The sequence below is a fragment of the Bolinopsis microptera genome, chromosome 2, assembly GCF_026151205.1.
Source record: "Bolinopsis microptera isolate Bmic1 chromosome 2, MBARI_Bmic_1.0, whole genome shotgun sequence".
Lineage (NCBI taxonomy): Eukaryota > Metazoa > Ctenophora > Tentaculata > Lobata > Bolinopsidae > Bolinopsis > Bolinopsis microptera.
The window spans coordinates 20,947,677-20,973,275 of NC_087073.1; the positions used below are offsets into that span (position 1 = coordinate 20,947,677).

Here is a 25,599-nt window from a genome sequence, read left to right on the forward strand (position 1 = left end):
AATTGTCGTTCTTAATGAGTCAAATCTTATTCTTTTCCTGATAAAAGTCATCGCTTCACTGTATCTTTGACTTGATTTTTTAGACATTCTATCAGCTTACTTTTTGAAGAACGTATTTGTTTTTCTTCCCATTCCACCTGTTGTTGACAGGACTATTGGTGTAAATGTTCTACTTCGACAATCCTTTTGTTGTACACGTTTTCTTCTGTCTCTCAAAGTTCATTATTGGATGTTTATTTATATTTATTATAATATTAATATTCATTGTAATGGCAGTAAAATTTAAATTTTTTTCCTTGAATTTTGTTTTCATATTCTCATTAAATATAATTGATTCATAATGTTGTAATTATAATTAGTTTAAAACTCTAGTTAGAAACTTTAGTATAGTATATGTGAATTGACAACCCACTACCGCTGAATTTCGTGGTGCCTCTACAAAAATCCTAAAATCCTAAAAAGCACACGCACGCTATATAATATTTTAACAAAGGAATATGTCAATAGCGTTGTTGAGCTTGTTATTCTCTTTGGAAATTATTCCAAGTGATTTTAAATATTCTAAGAAATAGCTTTTGTTTTTAAATTGCAAAATTCACGTGGATTTAAAAATTTTGAAAGTATCAACATAACAATAAAAGTATAAAACTAAACTGATTACAATCATTAAAAATAATTAAAAATATTGATTAAAACGCAAACGTTATTATATCGGAGAACTTCGACAAGCCGCGCCGCGAAAAATCATCGCGTTTGTTTCGTTTCGAAGACAGATTAATCGAAATTTGATTATTGCACAGGCCACAGCTACGATTTGGAAATGTTAGTATTATTAATTAATAAATTATACAGACAAAAACTGGAAAATTGCAAATATTAAGTAAAAGAAAAAGAACTGCATTTTTATTCACTACAAAAAAATCAATATATAATGTTATATTCATAAATAAATTCAATTTGAATTTCATAATTTCAACCATGTATACAGCCCGCCGCGCACACAGCCACATAATGTTGAGAAATGCTTAGGTGCGGCTGTATGTGCCGCGCACAGGATCTATTTGATTATAATTATCTCACAATTAGATGTCACATTTATTTCCTACATCTAGACTTTAAAATGTTTTATTTATTGATATATTTGTAGTATCTATTTGTTAGACGTCATAAATTACCTTAAAATTCATACTATACTTCAAACTTTAAATAATTATGTTTGCTAATAATAAAAGAAGCTGTGTCATTTTTTTCACTAATTTATCGTTGCTCTGAGTCTTACGTAATCGATCTAAATGACGATTGTTCATTTGATTGATATTCGTCTGTTTTTGACATGTTTCTTTTCATACCCTGTACGAATACTATTTACATGTGTGATTTGTGTGTACTATTTACTATGCCAGGGCGCTTATTCATAAAATAAAATAATCTAACATTGTCAGTCTTGTGCTCCTGAAACTACTTTTTGTTATCACTGACAAGATCAAATAATCTAGCAAATGTTACGAGTTATAGAGTTGGTTGTAGCTTTAAACATTGTGACTAATTTTAGGTGGAGTGCTTTACCCATGTCAAGGTCTATAGAGAAAGTGGTGGAAAGCAAATGGCAATCAGAAGGACGTGGTGCGAGAGTGCGCAGGTCTATTGGTCTACGTGACATAGGACAGATTGACCCTTTTTTAATGTTAGATGAGTTTACTGGATCTTCTCTCAAAGGAGCAGGCTTCCCTGATCATCCTCATCGTGGATTTGAAACTGTCACTTACGTTCTGGAAGGCGAAATGTACCATGAAGATTTCCTTGGTAATTCTGGAACTTTGAAACCTGGTGATATGCAATGGATGACAGCTGGACGAGGAATTATCCATTCCGAGATTCCCGGACGTGAGATGGTCAGAGGACTTCAGTTATGGTTAAACTTAAAAAGTGAGTTTAAAATGGTGGAGCCTATGTATCAGGAACTAAGTTCAAATCAAATGCTAACAGTCAAAGAAAATGGCATAAAAGTCATTGTACTAGCAGGAGAAGCACTTGAAAGAAATCAGAAGTTCAAACAAGAACACCTGCATACTATTTAGATGTCACTCTTCAGCAAGAAGCTAACTTTAAACAAAACATTCCTGATGGTTGGACTACATTTTGCTATACACTAGATGGTGATGTTGCTATTGGTCCTGACTCTAGAAGCATTCCTGCCCACCACACAGTTGTTTTCAACCGAAGTGGAGACTTTGTAGAGTTTGCTAACAAGAGTAATAAGGAGGCAAGATTTCTAGTAATTTCAGGTGAACCAATTGGTGAGCCTGTAATTCAACATGGCCCTTTTGTCATGAATACACGTGAGGAGATTGAGCAAACATTTGATGATTATCGCAATCACAAAAATGGCTTTGAAAATGCTAAAGATTGGAAGTCCGAGATTGGATCAAAATTTCTTGAAGGAACATTGTGGAGTGAATAATCAGGTTATTCCATTATTTCGACCTGATAGAGATCAAAGTGTGTATAATTATATTTCAACCAAGCTTTTGACGATCTTAATATTTGTTCACATATTCTGAACTGATATAAACATGCGTGATTTTAATATTTCCTTATTAAGCTACTTACTTATTAAGCTACTTACTTAGCTACTTGCATATTTTGTATCTTTCTTGGGTATGTTTTCGATATTATATCTTAAATACTAGAATTTATTTATTCATATATATATATTTAACAGCAGATACAGCTGTATACATGTATACAGCTGTGGCTTTGTTTGAAATATTATAATGATAGTGATGTTTTAAACTAGTTACAACACCACAAATCTATTACATTTAGATTTGTGGTGTTACAGAAGGAATTGATTTAATGTAGTTGGAGGAGTCCTAACTCTCCTCACGTCCGAAAATGGCGTTTCTCTTGTATCAAATATGACTACTATATGTGTATATTGAATTAAGTGGTCATATAATATGCTAATATAATTGCTACTGTTATTATAATGATATGTGAATAGTTAGCGCAGATATTTTTAACTTTAGATGCATTTTAGAACTATCTTTATGAAATTAAGATACAGAAAAGACATTTAAAAAGTAATCATGTTAATGTATATATAATTGTATATTGTTTAGTGCGATTTATCATAATTGTAAAAATGGTGCAATTTGTGTTAAGACTTGAAGCTGAATATTAAGATTTTAACACCATCATTTAAACTTGCCCCTCTTTTAGATAACTAATTGTGTATCAGCTCATGGCTTTGTATCTTAGGTAACGGCTACTACTGGCTGCTGCCCCTCTAGAGATCATGTCTCTCATTGACCACTATGATACGTTTCTGTTTGATTGTGATGGAGTTGTCTGGCGAGGTCTGGAGCAGGTTTCCGGAGCTTCTCATGTCCTAAATCATCTCATTTCTCTTAACAAAAATGTGATTTTTGTTACTAACAATAACACAAAAACAAGAAAAACATTCAGAGATTCAGTAAAGAGTATTTTGGGTATTTCTGTGTCACATGATAAGTTGTATAGCTCAGGCATAACAGCTGCCCTCTATGTTAAAAGAAGATTAAAGCCAGGAGAAAAGATATTTTTGATTGGTACTAAGGGACTTTCTGAAACAATGGAAGAAAATGGAGTGGACCACATTGGGTATGGTTGTGATATAGATGGTAATTATTTTACTGACTTTGTAGACTTCGTTCCAGAAAGCAATGTCAAATTCGTGGTTGGAGCATTTGACAACTATTGTAACTATGCCAAGATGGCACAGGCATTTATCTACATCAAAGAATGTGGCGCAGAATACATTGCTACAAACCTGGACCTGACTTGCAATATAAGCAAAACCAGACAGCTTCCAGGCACAGGGAGTGTTCTCGCGGGACTGACTCAGAGTTTGGGTGTGCAACCAAAGGTTATAGGTAAACCCTCCACTATCATGTTTGATGTGATAAGTGCGGATCATAATTTACAAGATAAGTCTAAAGTTTTGATGGTGGGTGACAACTTATCCACTGATATACAGTTTGGTATAAATGCAGGAATAGACACTGCACTTGTGTTAACTGGTGTCACTAGTAGGGATATGTTAAATAAAGAGGGATGTGTAAAACCAACTCATGTTCTAAATAGCATTGCTGATATAAAATAGTTGTCCTTATTTTGTACAAATTACAATATTTCATCAGCTTCATGTTTAGACTTAAATTAATTTGTTATTAAATTAGGGGTCGTTCACATATTACGTAATCATTTTTTGGAACATTTTTACCACCCCCCCGGCCCCCCCTCCGTAATCAGTTTTACGCATAGCTTTTGTGTCAAAATTACATTAGCGTAATCATTCGGAAACCCCCCCCCCCTCCCCTTACCTGATTACGTAATATGTGAACGACCCCTTAGTAGGGATAATCGATTATTATGAGAATAGTTTCTGTGGTTAGTGTGTGACAGTTATGTTTATTTTTTACCTGTTCTTTTAATCTTCATTGTGTATAAAAATAGCTTAATTTTAAAGTTGATTTTATCAAGTGTACTACTTTTGTACTTTTATCATCCTGTAAATCTAAAGATTTCAACATGACAATTGCTCATAACGAAATTGTTAAATATTCTACAGTTTCTCTAGTTCCCAACATTATGCCAGGTTAATATCTATGACTTACATGTGATGCCCTTATAAGGAGTGAAAGCCACATGTCCTTTACAGATCGTTACAACACATTTCTCTTTGACTGTGACGGTGTTGTTTGGCGTGGTAAAAATCCAGTTTTAGGTGCTCCTGAAGTGTTAAAACATCTCATTTCTCTCAACAAAAATGTGATTTTTGTTACCAACAATACTTCAAAAACAAGAGCGGCATACAGGGATACGTTTAAGAGTGTTCTTGGTATTTCTGTGACAGATAACCAAGTTTATAGTGCTGGCATAACAGCTTCCCTCTATGTTAAAAGAAGATTAAAGCCAGGAGAAAAGATATTTTTGATTGGTACTAAGGGACTTTCTGAAACAATGGAAGAAAATGGAGTGGACCACATTGGGTATGGTTGTGATATAGATGGTAGTTATTTTACTGACTTTGTAGACTTCGTTCCAGAAAGCAATGTCAAATTCGTGGTTGGAGCATTTGACAACTATTGTAACTATGCCAAGATGGCACAGGCCTTTATCTATATTAAAGAATGCGGCGCAGAATACATTGCTACAAACCTGGACCTGACTTGCAATATAAGCAAAACCAGACAGCTTCCAGGCACAGGGAGTGTTCTCGCGGGACTGACTCAGAGTTTGGGTGTGCAACCAAAGGTTATAGGTAAACCCTCCACTATCATGTTTGATGTGATAAGTGCGGATCATAATTTACAAGATAAGTCTAAAGTTTTGATGGTGGGTGACAACTTATCCACTGATATACAGTTTGGTATAAATGCAGGAATAGACACTGCACTTGTGTTAACTGGGGTAACCAGTAGGGATATGCTAAATAAAGAGGGATGTGTAAAACCAACTCATGTTCTAAATAGCATTGCTGATATAAAATAGCTGTCTTTATTTTGTACAAATTACAATATCAGCTTCATGTTTAGACTTTAATTAATTTGTTATTAAACTAGGGGTCGTTCACATATTACGTAATCGTTTTTTTGGAACATTTTTACCCCCCCCCCCCCTCCGTAATCAGTTTTGTACACATAGCTATTGTGTCAAAATTACATTAGCGTAATCTTTCGGAAACCCCCCTCCCCCCTCCAGCTCCCCTTACCTGATTACGTAATATGTGAACGACCCCTTAGTAGGGATAATCGATTATTATGAGAATAGTTTCTGTGGTTAGTGTGTGACAATTATGTTTATTTTTTACCTGTTCTTTTAATCTTCATTGTGTTTAAAAATAGCTTAATTTTAAAGTTGATTTTATCGAGTGTACTACTTTTGTACTTTTATCATCCTATAAATCTAACGATTTCAACATGATAATTGCTCATAACGAAATTGTTAAATATTCTACAGTTTCTCTAGTTCCCAACATTATGCCAGGTTAATATCTATGACTTACATGTGATGCCCTTATAAGGAGTGAAAGCCACATGTCCTTTACAGATCGTTACAACACATTTCTCTTTGACTGTGACGGTGTTGTTTGGCGTGGTAAAAATCCAGTTTTAGGTGCTCCTGAAGTGTTAAAACATCTCATTTCTCTCAACAAAAATGTGATTTTTGTTACCAACAATACTTCAAAAACAAGAGCGGCATACAGGGATACGTTTAAGAGTGTTCTTGGTATTTCTGTGACAGATAACCAAGTTTATAGCGCTGGCATAACAGCTTCCCTCTATGTTAAAAGGAGATTAAAGCCAGGAGAAAAGATATTTTTGATTGGTACTAAGGGACTTTCTGAAACAATGGAAGAAAATGGAGTGGACCACATTGGGTATGGTTGTGATATAGATAGTAGTTATTTTACTGACTTTGTAGACTTCGTTCCAGAAAGCAATGTCAAATTCGTGGTTGGAGCATTTGACAACTATTGTAACTATGCCAAGATGGCACAGGCCTTTATCTATATTAAAGAATGCGGCGCAGAATACATTGCTACAAACCTGGACCTGACTTGCAATATAAGCAAAACCAGACAGCTTCCAGGCACAGGGAGTGTTCTTGCGGGACTGACTCAGAGTTTGGGTGTGCAACCAAAGGTTATAGGCAAACCTTCCACTATCATGTTTGACGTGATAAGTGCGGATCATAATTTACAAGATAAGTCTAAAGTTTTGATGGTGGGTGACAACTTATCCACTGATATACAGTTTGGTATAAATGCAGGAATAGACACTGCACTTGTGTTAACTGGTGTCACTAGTAGGGATATGCTAAATAAAGAGGGATGTTTAAAACCAACTTATGTTCTAGATAGCATTGCTGATATAAAATAATTGTCCTTGTTTTGTACAAATTACAATATCAGGTTCATGTTTAGACTTAAATTAATTTGTTATTAAATTAGGGGTCGTTCACATATTGTGTAATCATTTTTTGGAACATTTTTACCCCCCCCCCCCCCCCCCCCCCCTCCGTAATCAGTTTTACGCATAGCTTTTGTGTCAAAATTACATTAGCGTAATCATTCGGAAACCCCCCTCCCCCCTCCAGCTCCCCTTACCTGATTACGTAATATGTGAACGACCCCTTAGTAGGGATAATCGATTATTATGAGAATAGTTTCTGTGGTTAGTGTGTGACAATTATGTTTATTTTTTACCTGTTCTTTTAATCTTCATTGTGTTTAAAAATAGCTTAATTTTAAAGTTGATTTTATCGAGTGTACTACTTTTGTACTTTTATCATCCTATAAATCTAACGATTTCAACATGAGAATTGCTCATAACGAAATTGTTAAATATTCTACAGTTTCTCTAGTTCCCAACATTATGCCAGGTTAATATCTATGACTTACACGTGATGCCCATATAAGGAGTGAGAGCCACATGTCCTTTACAGATCGTTACAACACATTTCTCTTTGACTGTGACGGTGTTGTTTGGCGTGGTAAAAATCCAGTTTTAGGTGCTCCTGAAGTATTAAAACATCTCATTTCTCTCAACAAAAATGTGATTTTTGTTACCAACAATACTTCAAAAACAAGAGCGGCATACAGGGATACGTTTAAGAGTGTTCTTGGTATTTCTGTGACAGATAACCAAGTTTATAGTGCTGGCATAACAGCTTCCCTCTATGTTAAAAGAAGATTAAAGCCAGGAGAAAAGATATTTTTGATTGGTACTAAGGGACTTTCTGAAACAATGGAAGAAAATGGAGTGGACCACATTGGGTATGGTTGTGATATAGATAGTAGTTATTTTACTGACTTTGTAGACTTCGTTCCAGAAAGCAATGTCAAATTCTTGGTTGGAGCATTTGATGGTTATTTCAACTATGCCAAGATGGCACAGGCCTATATCTACATTAAAGAATGCGGCGCAGAATACATTGCTACAAATGTTGATATGAATCACGCTCTGAATGAAGCAAGACTGCTCCCTGGTACAGGTGCAGTTCTAGAAGGACTAACTCAGAGTCTCGGAATACAGCCCAAAGTTCTGGGAAAACCATCTCATTTAATGTTTGATATGATAAGAAGTGAGCACAACCTACAGGACAAATCTAAAGTATTAATGGTGGGAGACACACTTGAGTCTGACATTCAGTTTGGGATTAATTCAGGTGTTGATACAGCTCTAGTGCTGAGTGGTATTACATCACGTGATATGCTGGATCAGGACACTTCAATTAAACCAACATTTGTACTGGACAGCATTGCAGAGTTACTCAAATAGGGAACGGTTTCATTACCTTTACAAGTTTTAGAAAGACTTTTCTCAGCCGAGGCGATCCAAGGGTGTAAATTTAATTGTTAATATTTTTTTATTTAAGGGAATCTCTAAATTATTATTTTATTCGTTTGTTTAATATTATGTACATAAATTTTACATTTAGATAATTTTACCTGTAAATATGTTGGTAGATCAACTAATTAAAGTTTGAAATTGTGTCAAATATTACTGAAAGTAAATTTGTAAATCGGATAAAATTCATGGTTCTGTCATCATAACAATATACATATTGCACAGTTAGGTTATATTCAGCTGTAGTGTACTAACTTAGTTACTAGTTACTAGCTTACTTATTACTAACTTAATTACTTAGTTACTAATTACTAACTTAATTACTAGTTACTAACTTACTAACTTACTAACTTAGTTACTTACTAACTTAGTTACTAATTACTAACTTACTAACTTAATTACTAGCAATGGTATCGACTCAGACATCTCTGACATGTGCTAGAAGCGACAACCTTCTCCCCCAGTCTCTACTCTTCAACATCATTACCTCCAAACTAGCTGAGGCTTTCGAGATCACTAATCTTCACGCTAAACTCTGTGATTACACAGATAACTTGAGGTCTATCAAGGTTTGTAGCCGTCGTCTAAACAACTTCCGGACTTCTTTTATTATTTAAAGACAGACATGTTTAGATTTTAGCTAGTTAAACGTCAGATGAGATCAAAATTGTTTTGTTTGAAACATCTTTTTAATATACAAGCTATAGAAGTAATATTATATAGTAATATATAGCTATAGAAGTAGTACATTATTATTGAATAACATATTACTTATTGTAACAATGTGAACAACTTCAGAAGGAGCCGAATCAGCCGACCTACCAGTTCACCTGTAACTATCCAGACAGACCTCACTTGGACCTGGTAATCCCCACTAGCTGTGATCACAGCCCCATCGACAGGGTAATGTTATTTTTAGTATTCCTTTAGATTCCTGGATTTGGAAATATCGAACCTACAAACTGTATAGTGTATGAGGGCCAGGGGCCTAACAAAATGCACCTAAGGTAAAAAGTATTATATATTGTGGTTAGCAGCGCACTGTTAACATCATATTTTATTTCAGGGATGTTTTTCTCCTAACACCTTCCTGCCAAGAAAGCGCCAGCGCTTGCACTCAACTCTATCACCAGCCAGCGCTATCCAAGAAACTATCGGACTATCAGCACCAGCCTCATTCACCTGTCCTAACTGCAAATCAACCTACAAAAGTTTAGGAGGTCTGAACTACCATGTACAGAGGTGTCAGAATATGGTATACAACAAGCCTCTCACTACAGCCTGTAAACAACTCTCATTCGAGCCGGATAACCCTACATTCGCGGGGGACGAGCCTGTTGGAACAGACACAACTCATAGTGACCTTATAAGTAATCACTCCAAACTCAAGTCAACTGTTATAGATTCTCAGAGTGGAATCACATTTATAACTGAAAGAGAACAAGAAACTGAAGATTGTACAGATGAGGTTATGGTCGCGTATCTGGTGGGAAATTGTGATACTTTAGTGCAGGATAAACAGCTCAACTCCACAGAAGCTGAGGAGATGGGATCTGATGAAGTGGGATCTGATGATTCGTCAGACAATGCGACTAGAAATGATGATTCGTCAGACAATGCGACTAGAAATGATGATTCGTCAGACAATGCGACCAGAAAGTCAACAAGGATAAAATCAAGGACACAGCGGCAGATAAGAAGCAAGGTGCTTCTAGACAGGATAAAGCAGGCTAAAAGACAGACTGCTACTAGAAATCATAAGAAAGATAAAAATGCGCGTGGCAGGCCAAGGAACTCCTCGACTTCCAAAACAACAAAAAATTTGGTTGAAAACAAACTTTCAAAAGAGAGTCCCAAGCTAACCTTAAAGAAACGTTTAAACGAGATAAAGAGTAAAGATTTACCAAGTCAGGGAGCCTCAAAACGTTCTGTTATTAACAAGCCGAATAAGAGGTTAAATGTCAAAGTTGAAGTACCCTCGAAAGAAAAGATTGCTTCTAATGACAAGCCTCCTGAAATAAAACCTAGTGTACCCTGCAAATATTGTCTCTGCGTGTTTCAGGTATTTTCAACAACTTACCTTTATCTAATTGGGGGGGGGGGGGGGGGGGGGGGGGGGGTGCAACCCCATACCCATTTATTCCTAATAACTTAATTCGAGAATCACGTGATTCATATCTTGATACTCAGATGAAATATAAAATATAGGTAACATTTACTCCCCTCAGTCGAAGTGGAACACTAAGAGACACGAGTATACGGTACACGGTGTCGGCACCCCACTAACTAGCGACGATCTGGCATCCCGCCAGACCGGGTCGGAATGCCAGGAATGCAGTACTGGGAGTGTTACCATGGTAACTGAGAGCACTGTCTCTTCTGCTAACATACCAGGTAAGCAGGTACTGACAGGTGTTAGAATCTTTAATTAATCATTATCTTCACTACATACTGTATTAGCTATTACATATAATATGCTAACTAATGTATAATGTATAATATGGTAACTAATGTACAGATGACGAGACTACGTGGGTATGCGGAATATGTGGTAAGAACCTCCTCCACAGGGACCAGTTAGTGGAACACAGGAAGATACATGAGAAACTGCAGCCTCCCATACCTCAGGGACAAGGTCCGTCACATTAGTTAATAGTAACAGTAAACATCACTTCACTCTATCATACTGTCACATTAGTTAATAGTAACAGTAAACATCACCTCACTGTATCATACTGTCACATTAGTTAATAGTAACAGTAAACATCACCTCACTGTATCATACTGTCACATTAGTTAATAGTAACAGTAAACATCACCTCACTGTATCATACTGTCACATTAGTTAATAGTAACAGTAAACATCACCTCACTGTATCATACTGTCACATTAGTTAATAGTAACAGTAAACATCACCTCACTGTATCATACTGTCACATTAGTTAATAGTAACAGTAAACATCACCTCACTGTTAATAGCAACAGTAAACATCACCTCACTGTATCATACTGTTGCCTCAGGGACAAGGTCCGTCACATTAGTTAATAGTAACAGTAAACATCACTTCACATTAGTTAATAGTAACAGTAAACATCACTTCACTCTATCATACTGTCACATTAGTTAATAGTAACAGTAAACATCACCTCACTGTATCATACTGTTGAGTTCTTATTTTTGGACTGCAAGAAAAATACATAATTAGTTATTGTTCACCGGAAATGTGCTCAACTGACAAATAGGGCCCCCCCACCCCCACCCCCGGCCCCCCCACCCCCACCCCCGGCCCCCCAGTCCCCACTCCCACCCCCGCCCCCCCCCCCACCTCCGGCCCCCCCCTTAAAATCCTCAAAATAATTGATAACTTTATTTCAGGGATGTTTGTGTGTCAGGTGTGTTTTAAGAAGTATGAAAGTGGAATATCTCTAATGAACCATGTTAACAGACAGCACAACCCATCCCTTACTTGTTCTCTTTGTTACAAGGTTATTGTTACACTGTTATTCTACTATTAGACTGTCTTATTATTAAATATATATCCATTACCAGTCCATTACCAGTTTATTAACAGTCCATTAACAGTCCATTACCATTAACTAGTCTCTCCCCTGAGTTCCTAATAATACCTTATTTCAGATATTCTCCTCCCAAATAGCGCTGAGCTCTCACAGCTGTAGCTCTGATATCCAGATATCGTGTAGACATTGTCCCAAGACCTTCAAAAGTCACTCCGACCATATAAAGCACGTACGGAATGTACACGCCTCCCTCACACATTCCTTAAACCAGAGCGCTTGTAAACTGTGCGACTACACTTTCTCTTCGGCTCTTAAGTACCGGGTAAGATGTTTTATTGTCATTCGAATGTAGCATGTTCGGTATTTTGTGATTTGTATTTAAATAGATGCCGAAATGATTATTAGAACTAACGGTTAAACCAGATATATTCGTAACACCCCTCCCCCCAGGTTCACCAGACAATCTCCCATCCGACCCACGACATGCTGTGTCAACTATGTAACACGACTCTACTATCACGTGACCAGCTTATAGAGCACGTGCACAAACACCACGCCACCCTTCCTTTCCTCTGCACTGTCTGTGAGAAAGGGTTCAGTAACCAGGACAGTATGACCAAACACAGGAGCGAACATTTTAAGTGATCACGTGTTTATGTTTTGTTGTTTGGACGATTTATTGCAAAATCCTGAGATTTTTGTTTTATTATGTCATCCGACAAATGTGATAGCCGATAAATTATACGTATTTGTTTTAAATAAATCATTAACTATATTATTTCAAATATTATGATGTTTTGGTTAGTTTTTGTTTACATGCATTCTAAGACCGGAGTATTTGGAGTATTGCAGTTTCACACTAGAATTTAAATTTTGCTAACTGTAGCGGACGCCAACAGCATTTTAAATCACTAAAAGGGTCTTCGATCTTGACATTTTTGTGATGTGCAAGCACTGTGCGCACGCGCGTTCTCTTGTCTAAACTTCTGGAAACCACTATACTAGTTGACGGATGATACGGTCTAGAATTATTAGAAATGACCCCAGGTACCAGCCACCAGGCCAAGGTGTGCGAAGTAGCGTGCTCCGGGTCAGTCAATTTGACACCCTAACGGACGATTCCAGGCTATTTCGAGATATATTGAGGACACTTTAAATTCGAAATATAGTATTCCCACGCCAAATTTGTACCAAGAACAACGCCTCTTAAACATTTGTCTGAATAGGAAAGGTTACTGGGCGGCGCTCAGCTTACTGGGCGGCGCTCAGCCTGTCATTCCGCTGAATCTATTGAACATAAATATAAGCTCTTCTCAAACACAAGGATATAACTTGTAAACTCGGCTAGTATATATGAAACATTTGTCATGGAGTTGTAGAGGGAGTTATGTGCCTCGCCGGGCTAAAGTAGTGGATGACCTTGCTGTACGGCAAGTTAAACAAGGATCTGAAACTACTAGATTCCGTACAGACTCAACTCTGCACCCGTGTCAATATGTTCATTATATGCAAGCCTCTTGATTTATAATCACCGAGTCTAGTAATTGTTTAAGAGAGTTCTCTGGCAGTTACGAAACTCGAGAGACTGTGGGATACTGAAGGGAAAGGAAGCAGTTCTAACGAGCTCTTCTCAAACACAAGGATAAAACTTGTAAACTCGGCTAGTATATATGAAACATTTGTCATGGAGTTGTAGAGGGAGTTATGTGCCTCGCCGGGCTAAAGTAGTGGATGACCTTGCTGTACGGCAAGTTAAACAAGGATCTGAAACTACTAGATTCCGTACAGACTCAACTCTGCACCCGTGTCAATATGTTCATTATATGCAAGCCTCTTGATTTATAATCACCGAGTCTAGTAATTGTTTAAGAGAGTTCTCTGGCAGTTACGAAACTCGAGAGACTGTGGGATACTGAAGGGAAAGGAAGCAGTTCTAACGAGCTCTTCTCAAACACAAGGATAAAACTTGTAAACTCGGCTAGTATATATGAAACATTTGTCATGGAGTTGTAGAGGGAGTTATGTGCCTCGCCGGGCTAAAGTAGTGGATGACCTTGCTGTACGGCAAGTTAAACAAGGATCTGAAACTACTAGGTTCCGTACAGACTCAACTCTGCACCCGTGTCAATATGTTCATTATATGCAAGCCTCTTGATTTATAATAGCCTGAGGTCCCCAGGTTAAAGAGAAAGGAACCTATACTATCCCGTTGAATCAATGCTGCCCGAGGTTCATCTTAGTCATCTACAGCTCAGTTTTCTGAAAATCCGGTCGTCCGGAAATTTTGGTAGGATTAACGAAAAAGTCCCATTTATTCCAACTCTTTGACACTAATTACTTAATGTGCTGTGAGTATTTTGAACGAGTACTTAAATGTAACTGTGCTAAACTTGTTCGACACCAAATGTATTATTGTCTATTTCAAGTAACTACACATTTTATTAACAATGAATTTGAGTTGGTTTTATTTGTACTCTTAAAAGTAGCTGGAAATCCGGACGTCCGGGGAGGGGGTGGTTTTCCGTTTTGAAAATTCGGACACACTCGGACAGGGGGGGGGGGGGGGGGGTGGTCTGAAAATCTGCGATCTTGGCGGACGTCCTAAGTAAGTTGCTATAATATTGATTATGTAATATTATGGGTCATCTCAGATATGTCTGAATTATAAGATTAAACACAATTTTCTGATATTTTGATCAACAATTCAGGTTACGTTTAAGTATTCACAAATTTTGCAAGAGCAAACAATTAAATTATTTATATTATTTACACTATAACACAGATTAGAAATCTTACAAAACTACAAATTACTTTAAAATTACCGTCGGATCACAAATATTGGTAATCCGATCCAGTGACTAGTTTGCTGCTTTTAAAAATATAGAAAAATAGAATCACTCTTATATTTATCACAAAATTTGTTGAACAATTTCATCTGATATAGTAATATTTGTTTCTGAAAAATACGGTTCTATTTTCACTTCAATTGTACAACTAGTAACGTCCAACACAAGAGTCTCAGTCCAGAGTCTGGCAGATAATGGCTAGTCCCCGAGTGACCCAATGCTGAGGACTGTGTTCGGTTGGCATCAAGATGGAAGTTACAAAGTTATCAGAGTGTCCGGTTTGGTCGAGTGTTCCACACCGTTCACTCGTTCGGTAGATCGGGCACTCGTACACTCCTGGCTTTGGTGTTTGTTCCATCTGAGGAGTATCAGTCAGGGCTCTGGCAAGGACTAAGTTAGATTTAAAATGATCAGAGACTAGACTATGATTCGTTTCCACTGTTCACAAAAACAATAATCAAAATAAAAAACCCATGATCAATATTTATTTAAAGCAGGGCCCTCTGTCCGTACTTTCCAGTACCAATCAAATAATGAGCCCCTTCACGTCAAATACTAATACATGACAGTATCATTCAATAATCATATAACAAATACTTTAAATAGGCAGGACCACTTGCCTCGAACACAAAAATCATATAACATGGATATAACATAATAGCAACATGTTATTTCGGTGCAATATTAGTGCGAACTACATACCTGCTGGGAACTACATACCTGCTGGGAACTACATACCTGTTGGGAACTACATGCCTGCTGGGAACTACATACCTGCTGGGAACTACATACCTGCTGGGAACTACATACCTGCTGGGAACTACATACCTGCTGGGAACTACATACCTGCTGGGAACTACATACCGGCTGGGAACTATATAGTACATACCTGCTGGGAACTACATACCTGCTGGGAACTACATACCTGCTGGGAACTACATGCCTGCTGGGAACTACATACCTGCTGGGAACTACATACCTGCTGGGAACTACATACCTGCTGGGAACTACATACCTGCTGGGAACTACATACCTGCTGGGAACTACATACCTGCTGGGAACTACATACCGGCTGGGAACTATATAGTACATACCTGCTGGGAACTACATACCTGCTGGGAACTACATACCTGCTGGGAACTACGTACCTGCTGGGAACTACATACCTGCTGGGAACTTCATACCTGCTGGGAACTACATACCTGCTGGGAACTAAATACCTGCTGGGAACTTCATACCTGCTGGGAACTACATACCTGCTGGGAACTAAATACCTGCTGGGAACTTCATACCTGCTGGGAACTACATACCTGCTGGGGTAAGAACAGTATTTCCGGTAGCGGAGTGACTTGTTTGGAAGGAAGAGCCTCTACCACATTACTACCGTCCCACCTTCCACCGTCCAAGTGTAGACCGTGTATCAGTATACCGTTATCTGGCACATCAGCTCCCTGTAGTTTAGGGGAGATTAGTTAGATGTAACAAAGCTGTGGTTAAACATAACATTTCAGTATCACTAAGTATCAGTCATTAAATGCAAAAATGTGAATTGTAATACTTAGAATTGTTAATATATTCACTATAATGTTATATAAGAAAGGATGAAAGAAGGCATACAGGGAAGGCCCACATGGCTGGTGTGAGACCAGCATTCTGAGCTCTGTGTCGATCTTCCTCCTCCCTGCGGCTGGGTAATGGAGCTACAGAGTGTTTGAAAGTGAGGGAGTCAATCGGGATATTGTGCTTCCTGGAGTGGGTCTGTAGAACTCCAGTCAGTAGACCTGGAGAGTGCAGGTGGTTACTATAGAAACAAACTATATGGAGTGAGCTTGTAGTCTACACTGCAAACTATAGGGGTACTTTCTGGAGTGAGCTTGTAGTCTACACTGCAAACTATAGGGGTACTTTCTGGAGTGAGCTTGTAGTCTACACTGCAACCTATAGGGGTACTTTCTGGAGTGAGCTTGTAGTCTACACTGCAAACTATAGGGGTACTTTCTGGAGTGAGCTTGTAGTCTACACTGCAAACTATAGGGGTACTTTCTGGAGTGAGCTTGTAGTCTACACTGCAAACTATAGGGGTACTTTCTGGAGTGAGCTTGTAGTCTACACTGCAAACTATAGGGGTACTTACTGGAGTGAGCTTGTAGTCTACACTGCAAACTATAGGGGTACTTTCTGGAGTGAGCTTGTAGTCTACACTGCAAACTATAGGGGTACTTTCTGGAGTGAGCTTGTAGTCTACACTGCAAACTATAGGGGTACTTTCTGGAGTGAGCTTGTAGTCTACACTGCAAACTATAGGGGTACTTTCTGGAGTGAGCTTGTAGTCTACACTGCAAACTATAGGGGTACTTTCTGGAGTGAGCTTGTAGTCTACACTGCAAACTATAGGGGTACTTTCTGGAGTGAGCTTGTAGTCTACACTGCAAACTATAGGGGTACTTTCTGGAGTGAGCTTGTAGTCTACACTGCAAACTATAGGGGTACTTTCTGGAGTGAGCTTGTAGTCTTCACTTTTAAAAGGTCAAGGGGTGGATCTATGATGAGACTATAATCTTGATAAGTTGGTCATAGAGGAAAACATATTATAGGAATTTGAGCATACAAAAAGATCACAAATATTGAGTACGTGTTCACAGGTCAAATCAGTAGACGAAAGGTTTGAACAAGGTATAGATATAATGTAGCTGAATTAATTTGTAACCTTGAGGAAAGAAGAGAGCATTGATCCAGAAAGATCGCGGTATTTTCTCTACATCAGTCTTGATCGGCTTCTGGTAAGCACTGCTCATCTTCAGTACATCTTGGAAGGAGATCATCTCATCTTTCTCTTTCTCTTCTACTAGCTCACTGTAAATACTTGGGTCTCAGCTTAGTCCCCTTTTATTCTATTATTTACTCCAACAAAGTAACAAATACTCCACTACCAATACTCACTGTCAACTTAATGCTGTAACTAACCTATACTCCAAAAAGATGGTTAGAGACTGTTCCCTCTATATTACTAACCTATACTCCAAAGAGATGGTTAGAGACTGTTCCCTCTATATTACTAACCTATACTCCAAAGAGATGGTTAGAGACTGTTCCCCCTATATTACTAACCTATACTCCACTCCAAAGAGATGGTTAGAGACTGTTCCCTCTATATTGAGGTCTATCCAGTACTGCATAAAGGTTATCCTGTTAGCTAGTAGCTCTATCCAGTGCGACAGTGGTTTATTCTCAAGTGTACTGTTGTCCTGGTAGTGGTGATAAGAGGTGATAACAGTGGTCAGCGTTAAAAAGTGCGTAACTTTACTGTTAAGTGCATCGGGATTATAACTTTTCTTTTAAGCCTAAACTTAATTTAATATTTCATATTATCATCCTATTTACAAGATTGCATTTCACGTTGGGGAATTAAAAGGGCCGCATTTTTATTCTGGAGATGAACAAAAATATTATGCTGAAGTTTAGAACTGAATGTATATATTATGACGTGCTGAAGTTTAGAACTAAATGTACATATTATGACGTGCTGAAGTTTAGAACTGAATGCATATAATATTATGACGTGCTCTAGTTTAAAAGTTGTAGAACACCAACCCTCCAAGCAGCAGGCAGTTTGTTGTCGAGAATATTCTGGTACATGAGATCCACCCCCTCGTTCATTGCCTCGTCTCCCTGCAAACACAGCGCCAATGTCTTCAGACTCACGTGTATCACTTCTAACAGTCTGTTGAACTGACGCACCTGGAACACACCACATTTAACGGATTAAAGTCAGGACTGTAAAAAGTCTGGCGACTATACTGGAGGCTACTTCCTGATAAACGAGAAAAATAAATCCTTATATGGGCATCACGTGGTAAAGTGCCCACCTCATGACGAATAACGTTCTCCATAGGTGTACAATATCTAGTCTCTGTTATCTTGGGTTTAAGATATCCCTTCTCAATGAGCACAGAAGGGGGTCTCTCCGAGCCCGCCAGAGCGTTGTGGACCATGTCCGGTATAACGTCCATGAAGGGAGGAGGCACTATCTTCTGGGGCAGGGTTTTGTGGATGTGGATCAGGAACTCCATTACTATGTTGTCCTTGTTCGAGTGCCCACTGTAAAAAGATAAATATCAAGTTCTACGACTTGATGAGAAGTGTAGTTTTTTTGTCAGACTGGATTATTTATATAGCCATAAAGGTTTCTTGATCAACAATCATCCTCGAATGATTGACCTTGAAATCATTAATAATATGCTTTACTTGTACAAATGCGTTTGTGCTCTTTTTTATCTCAAAACTAAAAAGACCATAAGTTTTGACTTTACAACCTCACTTTTGCTAAAATTCGGCAATATACAGTAAAACTCCGATTTACCGCGGAGTTTGGGGGAACGAAACCGCCGCGGTAAATCGAGGTTTGTGGTAAACTGGGCGCGGTTTTATTGTTCTTCACAAAACGTGTTCACTCCTCATAAACTCCACAATGTTTGTCTGAACCTCTCATACCACTTCAACTTAATACCAGGTACAGATACTGAGATACTAGTAGTAGTAGTAGTAGTACCCGTACATCTCTTACTTATACTATACATGTGCTAAGCCACTACAAACTTTCCAAACTCAAGCTTATCAAACTTCAAACAGATTCAATTTTACCAAAAAAGTTCGTCCAAATTAAGAGACTTTCTATCTGGCTGGGATGTGTGAAGATGTTGACTGTACTATAAAGCTGTAGTACATACATATTACATTACACTGGAGCTTACACAGTGTAATTTCCTCCAGTCTGCGCCGCGTACGTTTATATAGGCGCGCGGCGCAGCCTGGAGGAAATTACACTGTGTAAGCTCATCCAGTGTAATGTAATATGTATGTACTACGGCTTAAAAAGGCTGCCAAAGTGTGCTAGGAGTGCTCTCATTCACAGCCAGCTCAGCCCACATAACTTAACTCATGCTCGAGTACCCCCTATGCAGAGTTTGTACAATTTGCAATGAATATTCCACTCGGTACCCATGATCTAGCTGGTGGGACGGCTGGAAGACGTGCAGGTAGTTCACCAGCTCCTTGCTTGTGTGCTCGTTGTAGGTACGGTCCGCGTTCTGGTGCATTCCGAACAGTTCTGGGTTATCGTAGTTGGGGAGGGACGAGATATAACTTAGTGTTTCTTCTATTGACAGGTTTTCTGGGAGCTGGTACGACTGGGGAGAAGTTTATATTAAATAAATTAAAAAAACGCAACATTTTCATTTATTCAGTTATGGGATGATTTAAACACTGCACTACAGTTAATTTAAAACAAAGTAACTACCTCTGAAGCAGTGAACCTGTGGCCAGGTTGGATGGCCTCTCTGTTGAAGAACTTGCTGAGTATAGCGGAGAGGGCTCTCTGGTCCCACTTATCAGTGACCCTGCCCCCGTACATCACAGTGCCTGCCAGTTGGAGGAGAGCTTCCCACGGCACCGTCACGTACTCGCTCATCAGCTGATGCAGCACGCATATACAAGCCTGATATGTGGGCTGTTATCATTCATCATACTAACAGATTGTATTCAGTCACGTGTTCAATGTTGCGATAAGTTCAGACTGGGGGTGATCAGAGGGGGGGATCAGAGTGGGGGAGATCAGAGGGGGGATCAGAGTACATGATCACAAACTCTAAAACTTGCCTCTAAATCGGAATTAGTAAACTCGTAAGAGATGTTCCAGCCGAGAGATCCATACTTCTTCCGCTCCAAGATGACACTGTTAAACAGGCAGAGATTGTAGACTAGTTTCCTAAAGTCAGGTCCAGCGTCCTGGTCCGAGTACATCTTAGGGGAGATAACTCCGGAGATAAAGGCCTGGTGGAGGTTAGCCTTCACGCCTCGTGGCTGCTCCATCGCTACCTTCAGACTGCGCTGGATAACAGGACCCGGGATCTCGTCATCTGGCATTGAGCTTAACCAGAGCCGGAAATCAGCGTGGAGTTGGTCTGTCTGCATGCTGAGGTGTTATTAGTGTTACTGAGGTGTTACTGAGGTGTTATTATTGTTACTGAGGTGTTATTAGTGTTACTGAGGTGTTACTGAGGTGTTATTAGTGTTACTGAGGTGTTATTAGTGTAACTGAGGTGTTACTGAGGTGTTATTAGTGTTACTGAGGTGTTACTGAGGTGTTATTAGTGTTACTGTGGTGTTATTAGTGTTACTGAGGTGTTATTAGTGTTACTGAGGTGTTATTAGTGTTACTGTGGTGTTATTAGTGTTACTGAGGTGTTATTAGTGTTACTGAGGTGTTATTAGTGTTACTGAGGTGTTATTAGTGTTACTGAGGTGTTACTGAGGTGTTATTAGTGTTACTAAGGTGTTACTGAGGTGTTATTAGTGTTACTGAGGTGTTATTAGTGTTACTGAGGTGTTATTAGTGTTACTGAGGTGTTATTAGTGTTACTGTGGTGTTATTAGTGTTACTGAGGTGTTATTAGTGTTACTGAGGTGGTATTAGTGTTACTGAGGTGTTATTAGTGTTACTGAGGTGTTATTAGTGTTACTGAGGTGTTATTAGTGTTACTGAGGTGTTATTAGTGTTACTAAGGTGTTATTAGTGTTACTAAGGTGTTATTAGTGTTACTGAGGTGTTATTAGTGTTACTGAGGTGTTATTAGTGTTACTGTGGTGTTATTAGTGTTACTGAGGTGTTATTAGTGTTACTGAGGTGTTATTAGTGTTACTGAGGTGTTATTGAGGTGTTATTAAGGTGTTACTGAGGTGTTATTAGTGTTACATTTCATTATCTTTTTTATACAAACGTTATCGTGCTGGCTCACTTTTAGGTTATCTCTTCCAAGTTGCTCCCCTAATTTTAATCTTAAATGTACCGTTTGACTATAGCTGAAGCTAGATCTTGCCGCAAGGAAAACTTTTAATAGCTGTACTTATTACGATAGACTCATCGAGTGAGTCTATATTCGTGTCAAAGGTTTTCGCACAAGGATGTTTATCTTTTCAATGCATTTTGTATATAATTTATATTTCATTCGATAATTTCTCCTTGGTCACTTAAACTCATTTAATTTATAGTTTATATCATAGGCACGCCCCTGCCGTTCGTGTACGTGACTAGAGCTTGGAATTAGTAACACTAAATACTGGAAACTCAGTTTTCTGAAGTCGCTCAAAAACTGGGAAAAGTAATCGCTTTTCCGCAGAAGACAATCTACTTTTCGCGATAACGAGAATGATCTCGATTGAAAAGAGAAGCTTTAATTTGTGGACTAGGATATATCATGTATTTCTGTATGCAGAAATAATGGTACTGTGGCAATACCATCTTGATGATACAGTATTTTGTTAAAGAACAGATATTTTGTATCGCAGTTCACTGCTGACGTGAAAAAACCTATGCTTTGTCTGTTAGATAGGTAGGTAGGTTAGTAAATATAAACCAGACTTCATAATATAAACAATCATATTCTCATTCATTAAAGGCGTTGTTAATCAGAAATACTTAATTAATCATAGCAATGGTCCCGCTCACAGTTACGACTAGCTCACCCGATTATGGAAAGCAGGGACACTTTAATATCATCTGAATATATTACCACCATCTTATTCTTATATCTATTGACTGTATTTGATCCTCGCTACCTTATGTAGTGTTGTGACAACACTGTGTTCTCCCTTGACTATCTCACTAGCTATAGAGCCTCAGCTGTTCGTGCATTAATTTTTGCGAGGATGTTTTTTTATATTACACAGTTCAAAAATTGAGCAATATAAAAGTTGTATCCTATTAGTTTGGTAACTATTGAGCAATATAAAAGTTGTGTCCTATTAGTTTGGTAACTATTGAGCAATATAAAAGTTGTGTCCTATTAGTTTAGTAACTATTGAGCTATATAAAAGTTGTGTCCTATTAGTTTAGTAACTATTGAGCAATATACAAGTTGTGTCCTATTAGTTTAGTAACTATTGAGCAATATAAAAGTTGTGTCCTATTAGTTTGGTAACTATTGAGCAATATACAAGTTGTGTCCTATTAGTTTAGTAACTATTGAGCAATATAAAAGTTGTGTCCTATTAGTTTAGTAACTATTGAGCAATATAAAAGTTGTGTCCTATTAGTTTAGTAACTATTGAGCAATATACAAGTTGTGTCCTATTAGTTTAGTAACTATTGAGCAATATAAAAGTTGTGTCCTATTAGTTTGGTAACTATTCCCCCAGCTGGTGTGTAAAACTAGAGTACCTCGGCTTATTATATGGAGTGGCCTAAGTGTAGGAGATAACATCCACTTTAATTAAGCAATCTCTCCTACTCCGACTAACTTGAGCTCTGCGACTAAATCAATACAATAATTGAATATTGTATTCAATGTAGTCCGAGGAGTCCTAACTCTCCTCGCGTCCTACGTTTCTTGTATACATTATTCCACTGTCCCTCTTTAACTTTCAGGTGGGTTGTTCGAGACAGCTACTGCATAATTATGAGGATAATTAAATTCTGTCGTAATCTATTACAGTAGACAATCTATTGAGGCACATTACCCTGATAGCCCGCTTATAATACGTATTCAAATTACGTATGTTAACTACACCTGTTGATTGCGTATATTAAATAGTTACGTATGTTAATGATACACATAATGGGCAGCCCTATTCTAAAACGATCAATTGACAGTATATGTCGGTGATCCAGCAAGTATTTCATTTGACTGTTTGTTGGTTAATTTTGTGCAATTCTAATCTTAGTTATTGGAGGATATCAAAATTAAGAGAACTGCTGGATATTTGCGATCGTTGACACTGGCAGTCTGCCAGTAAAGAAATCTGTAGCGTTTATTCTCTAAAATCGGCTGTTAGAAACCATAATTTTAGTCAGCATCTGAAATTGGCTAATAACCTCGAAGCCAGATGACTGAAGTGAAATAATAGAGATAAACGAGAAACTTAATCGCCATATTAGATAAACAAATTAGTTATATATAACAATATGTTAATTGGTAAGACCACGTTTAATTAGACTAATTACGCTTTCTCTTACAATTAATACTGAAACTGTTTGAAAATAATTGACTGATTAGTATTTCTTGAAATTAGTCCTGCTGTGGGCCACCACCTGTCCATAATTATCTTTACATTTCTTTAAATATTACAACAACTTAGCCACCGTAGTTGACTCACCCTATCAAGGGGTGAAACTTAGTTTCAAGTTTTCATCACTAATTTTGTTTGCGATTCAGATATTAGTTGAGTCTTACTTATCATTTCAGGAATGAACGTGTCAAATAGTGTGTCCATAGTTTGGTGCCACTGGTCATTGCTGATGGGGCTTGCTGGAAACAGTTTCGTGCTCTACTCCACCATTTACCACAGAGCCATCAAGATGGACAAGCTCTCAGTGTGGATCATACAGAACTTGGCAGTCACTGACCTCGTTAACTCCATTCTTATCTTATCTCCAGTTATTGTATCTCTCTACGCCGACAGTCAGTGGGTTTTTGGGGAGCCTCTCTGCAAAATAACGTACATTTACAAGTACTTGGGGTTTACTGCTAACGTGGTGCTAATAAACGCTCTGTCCTTCAATAAGATGGTGAGATGTGTCTCCCCACTACGGAACCTAGGGTGCTCCAAAACTAGAAGGTGGTTAGTAACAGCTATCACTGCAGCCACTTCCACCATAATTCCTGTTTTCTCTGTCTACAGATCCACAGTGGACGAGAAGTTTGCCGTGGTTTTCTCAACGTCCCAGTGTATGTGCTCATCGGTCCCTGTCACTGAGATTGGAAGTTTGCAAAAGATCTTGTACCTTGTTTTTGCTGGATCTCTCAACGGATTGCCTTGCTTTACGTTGTGCGCCATGAACACTTTCCTTGTGGTATATGCGCTGAAGAAGTGCAACAGAGTCATGGATAAAGGGAACATTGTGATTGTGCTCTTAGTGACAAGCTCCTTTCTAGTCAGCGGACTGCCTTATTTCTTCTACTCTGTAAAACACGGACATACCTCCAACAATAACGACACTTTCCTCAGAGTTGTTACTTTCATCACGTTCATATCTCTGTGGTCAAATCCCGTTATTTACCTGGTGACGAACAAGCATTTCAGGACATTTACTGCAGATTATGCGAGAGGTATCAGCAGGATAACCATGGCAGTAGTGCAACCTCACAATCAATCGTTATCAAGAGTGTAACTTGTTATCAAGTGTTTAACTTGTAAATCACTGGTGACTTGCGAAGATCCATACTTTAATTCTCTCTTAGACATTATTACATTATGGTTACTAGCGGTATTGATGAGAATAATAATTTACTTACTATTTGTCTATTTGTCTCAAAACTACAAAATGATGAACAATTACGCGAACAAGTGTTTTTTAAATATATATTTAGTTTTGACTGATGTTTATTTGCTGACTTTAAGATTAATATTAAGATATCTGGTCTGTGTATATCTGTGAAGAGCTAAAAGATAAGAGTAATATCTGCCAGATGCTTTCTCCTCATTTCGGCGCGTTCATGTAATTCTAATGTGTGCGCTTATCCCCCATACGCCTCATGATTCCAGCTGGTTAACTTAATCTCCCACATAAAACAAAAGCTCCTAAGAAATGTTACATTCAGCTAAACTCTGGATTTGCTCTTACAAAACGTCTTATTATGTAAATCAAACCGAGCCATTCAGCGCATCTATACAACCTCATACACATTACATAGGACCTGCTTAATCATGAATGAGGACATTGTCATTGAGAGACCTACCTCTAACCTGATTACACGTCACAACATTCTTAGCTTCTTAGATTGCGAGTTACTCGAAATAGTGTGGTGTTGTGATTATCTAAATAATGATAGATGTTTGTTTG

At 38.1% G+C, this 25,599-nt stretch overlaps 5 protein-coding genes across 5 annotated transcripts in view; 4 read left to right on the top strand and 1 right to left on the bottom strand.

Annotated features, from left to right (window-relative positions):
• Nucleotides 1-1,500: 1,500 nt before the first annotated feature.
• LOC134811750 (pirin-like) lies at nucleotides 1,501-2,702 on the top strand. The gene is given in 2 exon segments (XM_063818794.1): nucleotides 1,501-2,034; nucleotides 2,037-2,702. Coding segments are annotated over 2 exon segments (891 nt in total). The 5' UTR covers nucleotides 1,501-1,568; the 3' UTR covers nucleotides 2,462-2,702.
• A 558-nt stretch (nucleotides 2,703-3,260) lies between these two features.
• LOC134811751 (uncharacterized) lies at nucleotides 3,261-5,426 on the top strand. Its single transcript, XM_063818795.1, has 2 exons — nucleotides 3,261-4,222; nucleotides 4,396-5,426. The coding sequence occupies exon 1, from the start codon at nucleotides 3,299-3,301 to the stop codon at nucleotides 4,142-4,144; it is 846 nt and encodes a 281-aa protein (XP_063674865.1). The 5' UTR covers nucleotides 3,261-3,298; the 3' UTR covers nucleotides 4,145-4,222; nucleotides 4,396-5,426.
• Nucleotides 5,427-7,793: 2,367 nt separating this feature from the next.
• Nucleotides 7,794-8,327, top strand: LOC134810951 (uncharacterized). The gene has a single exon (XM_063817645.1). The coding sequence runs from the start codon at nucleotides 7,794-7,796 to the stop codon at nucleotides 8,325-8,327; it is 534 nt and encodes a 177-aa protein (XP_063673715.1).
• Nucleotides 8,328-8,769: 442 nt separating this feature from the next.
• Nucleotides 8,770-12,749, top strand: LOC134811038 (zinc finger protein 69 homolog). The gene is made up of 8 exons (XM_063817744.1): nucleotides 8,770-8,965; nucleotides 9,195-9,299; nucleotides 9,463-10,458; nucleotides 10,625-10,790; nucleotides 10,915-11,031; nucleotides 11,774-11,883; nucleotides 12,035-12,238; nucleotides 12,367-12,749. Exons 1-8 carry the CDS (start codon nucleotides 8,804-8,806, stop codon nucleotides 12,559-12,561), a joined length of 2,055 nt encoding a protein of 684 aa, XP_063673814.1. The 5' UTR covers nucleotides 8,770-8,803; the 3' UTR covers nucleotides 12,562-12,749.
• A 2,100-nt stretch (nucleotides 12,750-14,849) lies between these two features.
• The window catches only part of LOC134810952 (dynein axonemal heavy chain 6-like), an 87,291-nt gene continuing 76,541 nt past the window's right edge, over nucleotides 14,850-25,599 (bottom strand). The window contains exons 69-78 of the mRNA XM_063817647.1: nucleotides 20,418-20,733; nucleotides 20,059-20,256; nucleotides 19,761-19,948; nucleotides 18,629-18,860; nucleotides 18,354-18,500; nucleotides 17,871-18,007; nucleotides 17,470-17,615; nucleotides 16,380-16,543; nucleotides 16,073-16,213; nucleotides 14,850-15,120 (exon numbers count right to left, since the gene is read on the bottom strand). Of these exons, the coding sequence (XP_063673717.1) occupies nucleotides 14,935-15,120; nucleotides 16,073-16,213; nucleotides 16,380-16,543; nucleotides 17,470-17,615; nucleotides 17,871-18,007; nucleotides 18,354-18,500; nucleotides 18,629-18,860; nucleotides 19,761-19,948; nucleotides 20,059-20,256; nucleotides 20,418-20,733 (1,855 nt within the window). The 3' untranslated portion in view covers nucleotides 14,850-14,934. The remainder of the gene's footprint in view (nucleotides 15,121-16,072; nucleotides 16,214-16,379; nucleotides 16,544-17,469; nucleotides 17,616-17,870; nucleotides 18,008-18,353; nucleotides 18,501-18,628; nucleotides 18,861-19,760; nucleotides 19,949-20,058; nucleotides 20,257-20,417; nucleotides 20,734-25,599) is intronic.

Coding starts and splice junctions, on each gene's coding strand:
- LOC134811751 (XM_063818795.1), top strand. CDS start 3,299: ATGTCTCTCATTGACCACTATGATACGTTTCTGTTTGATTGTGATGGA.
- LOC134810951 (XM_063817645.1), top strand. CDS start 7,794: ATGGAAGAAAATGGAGTGGACCACATTGGGTATGGTTGTGATATAGAT.
- LOC134811038 (XM_063817744.1), top strand. CDS start 8,804: ATGGTATCGACTCAGACATCTCTGACATGTGCTAGAAGCGACAACCTT. Junction 10,459..10,624: donor ATTGTCTCTGCGTGTTTCAG/GTATTTTCAACA, acceptor TACTCCCCTCAG/TCGAAGTGGAACACTAAGAG. Junction 10,791..10,914: donor CTCTTCTGCTAACATACCAG/GTAAGCAGGTAC, acceptor ACTAATGTACAG/ATGACGAGACTACGTGGGTA.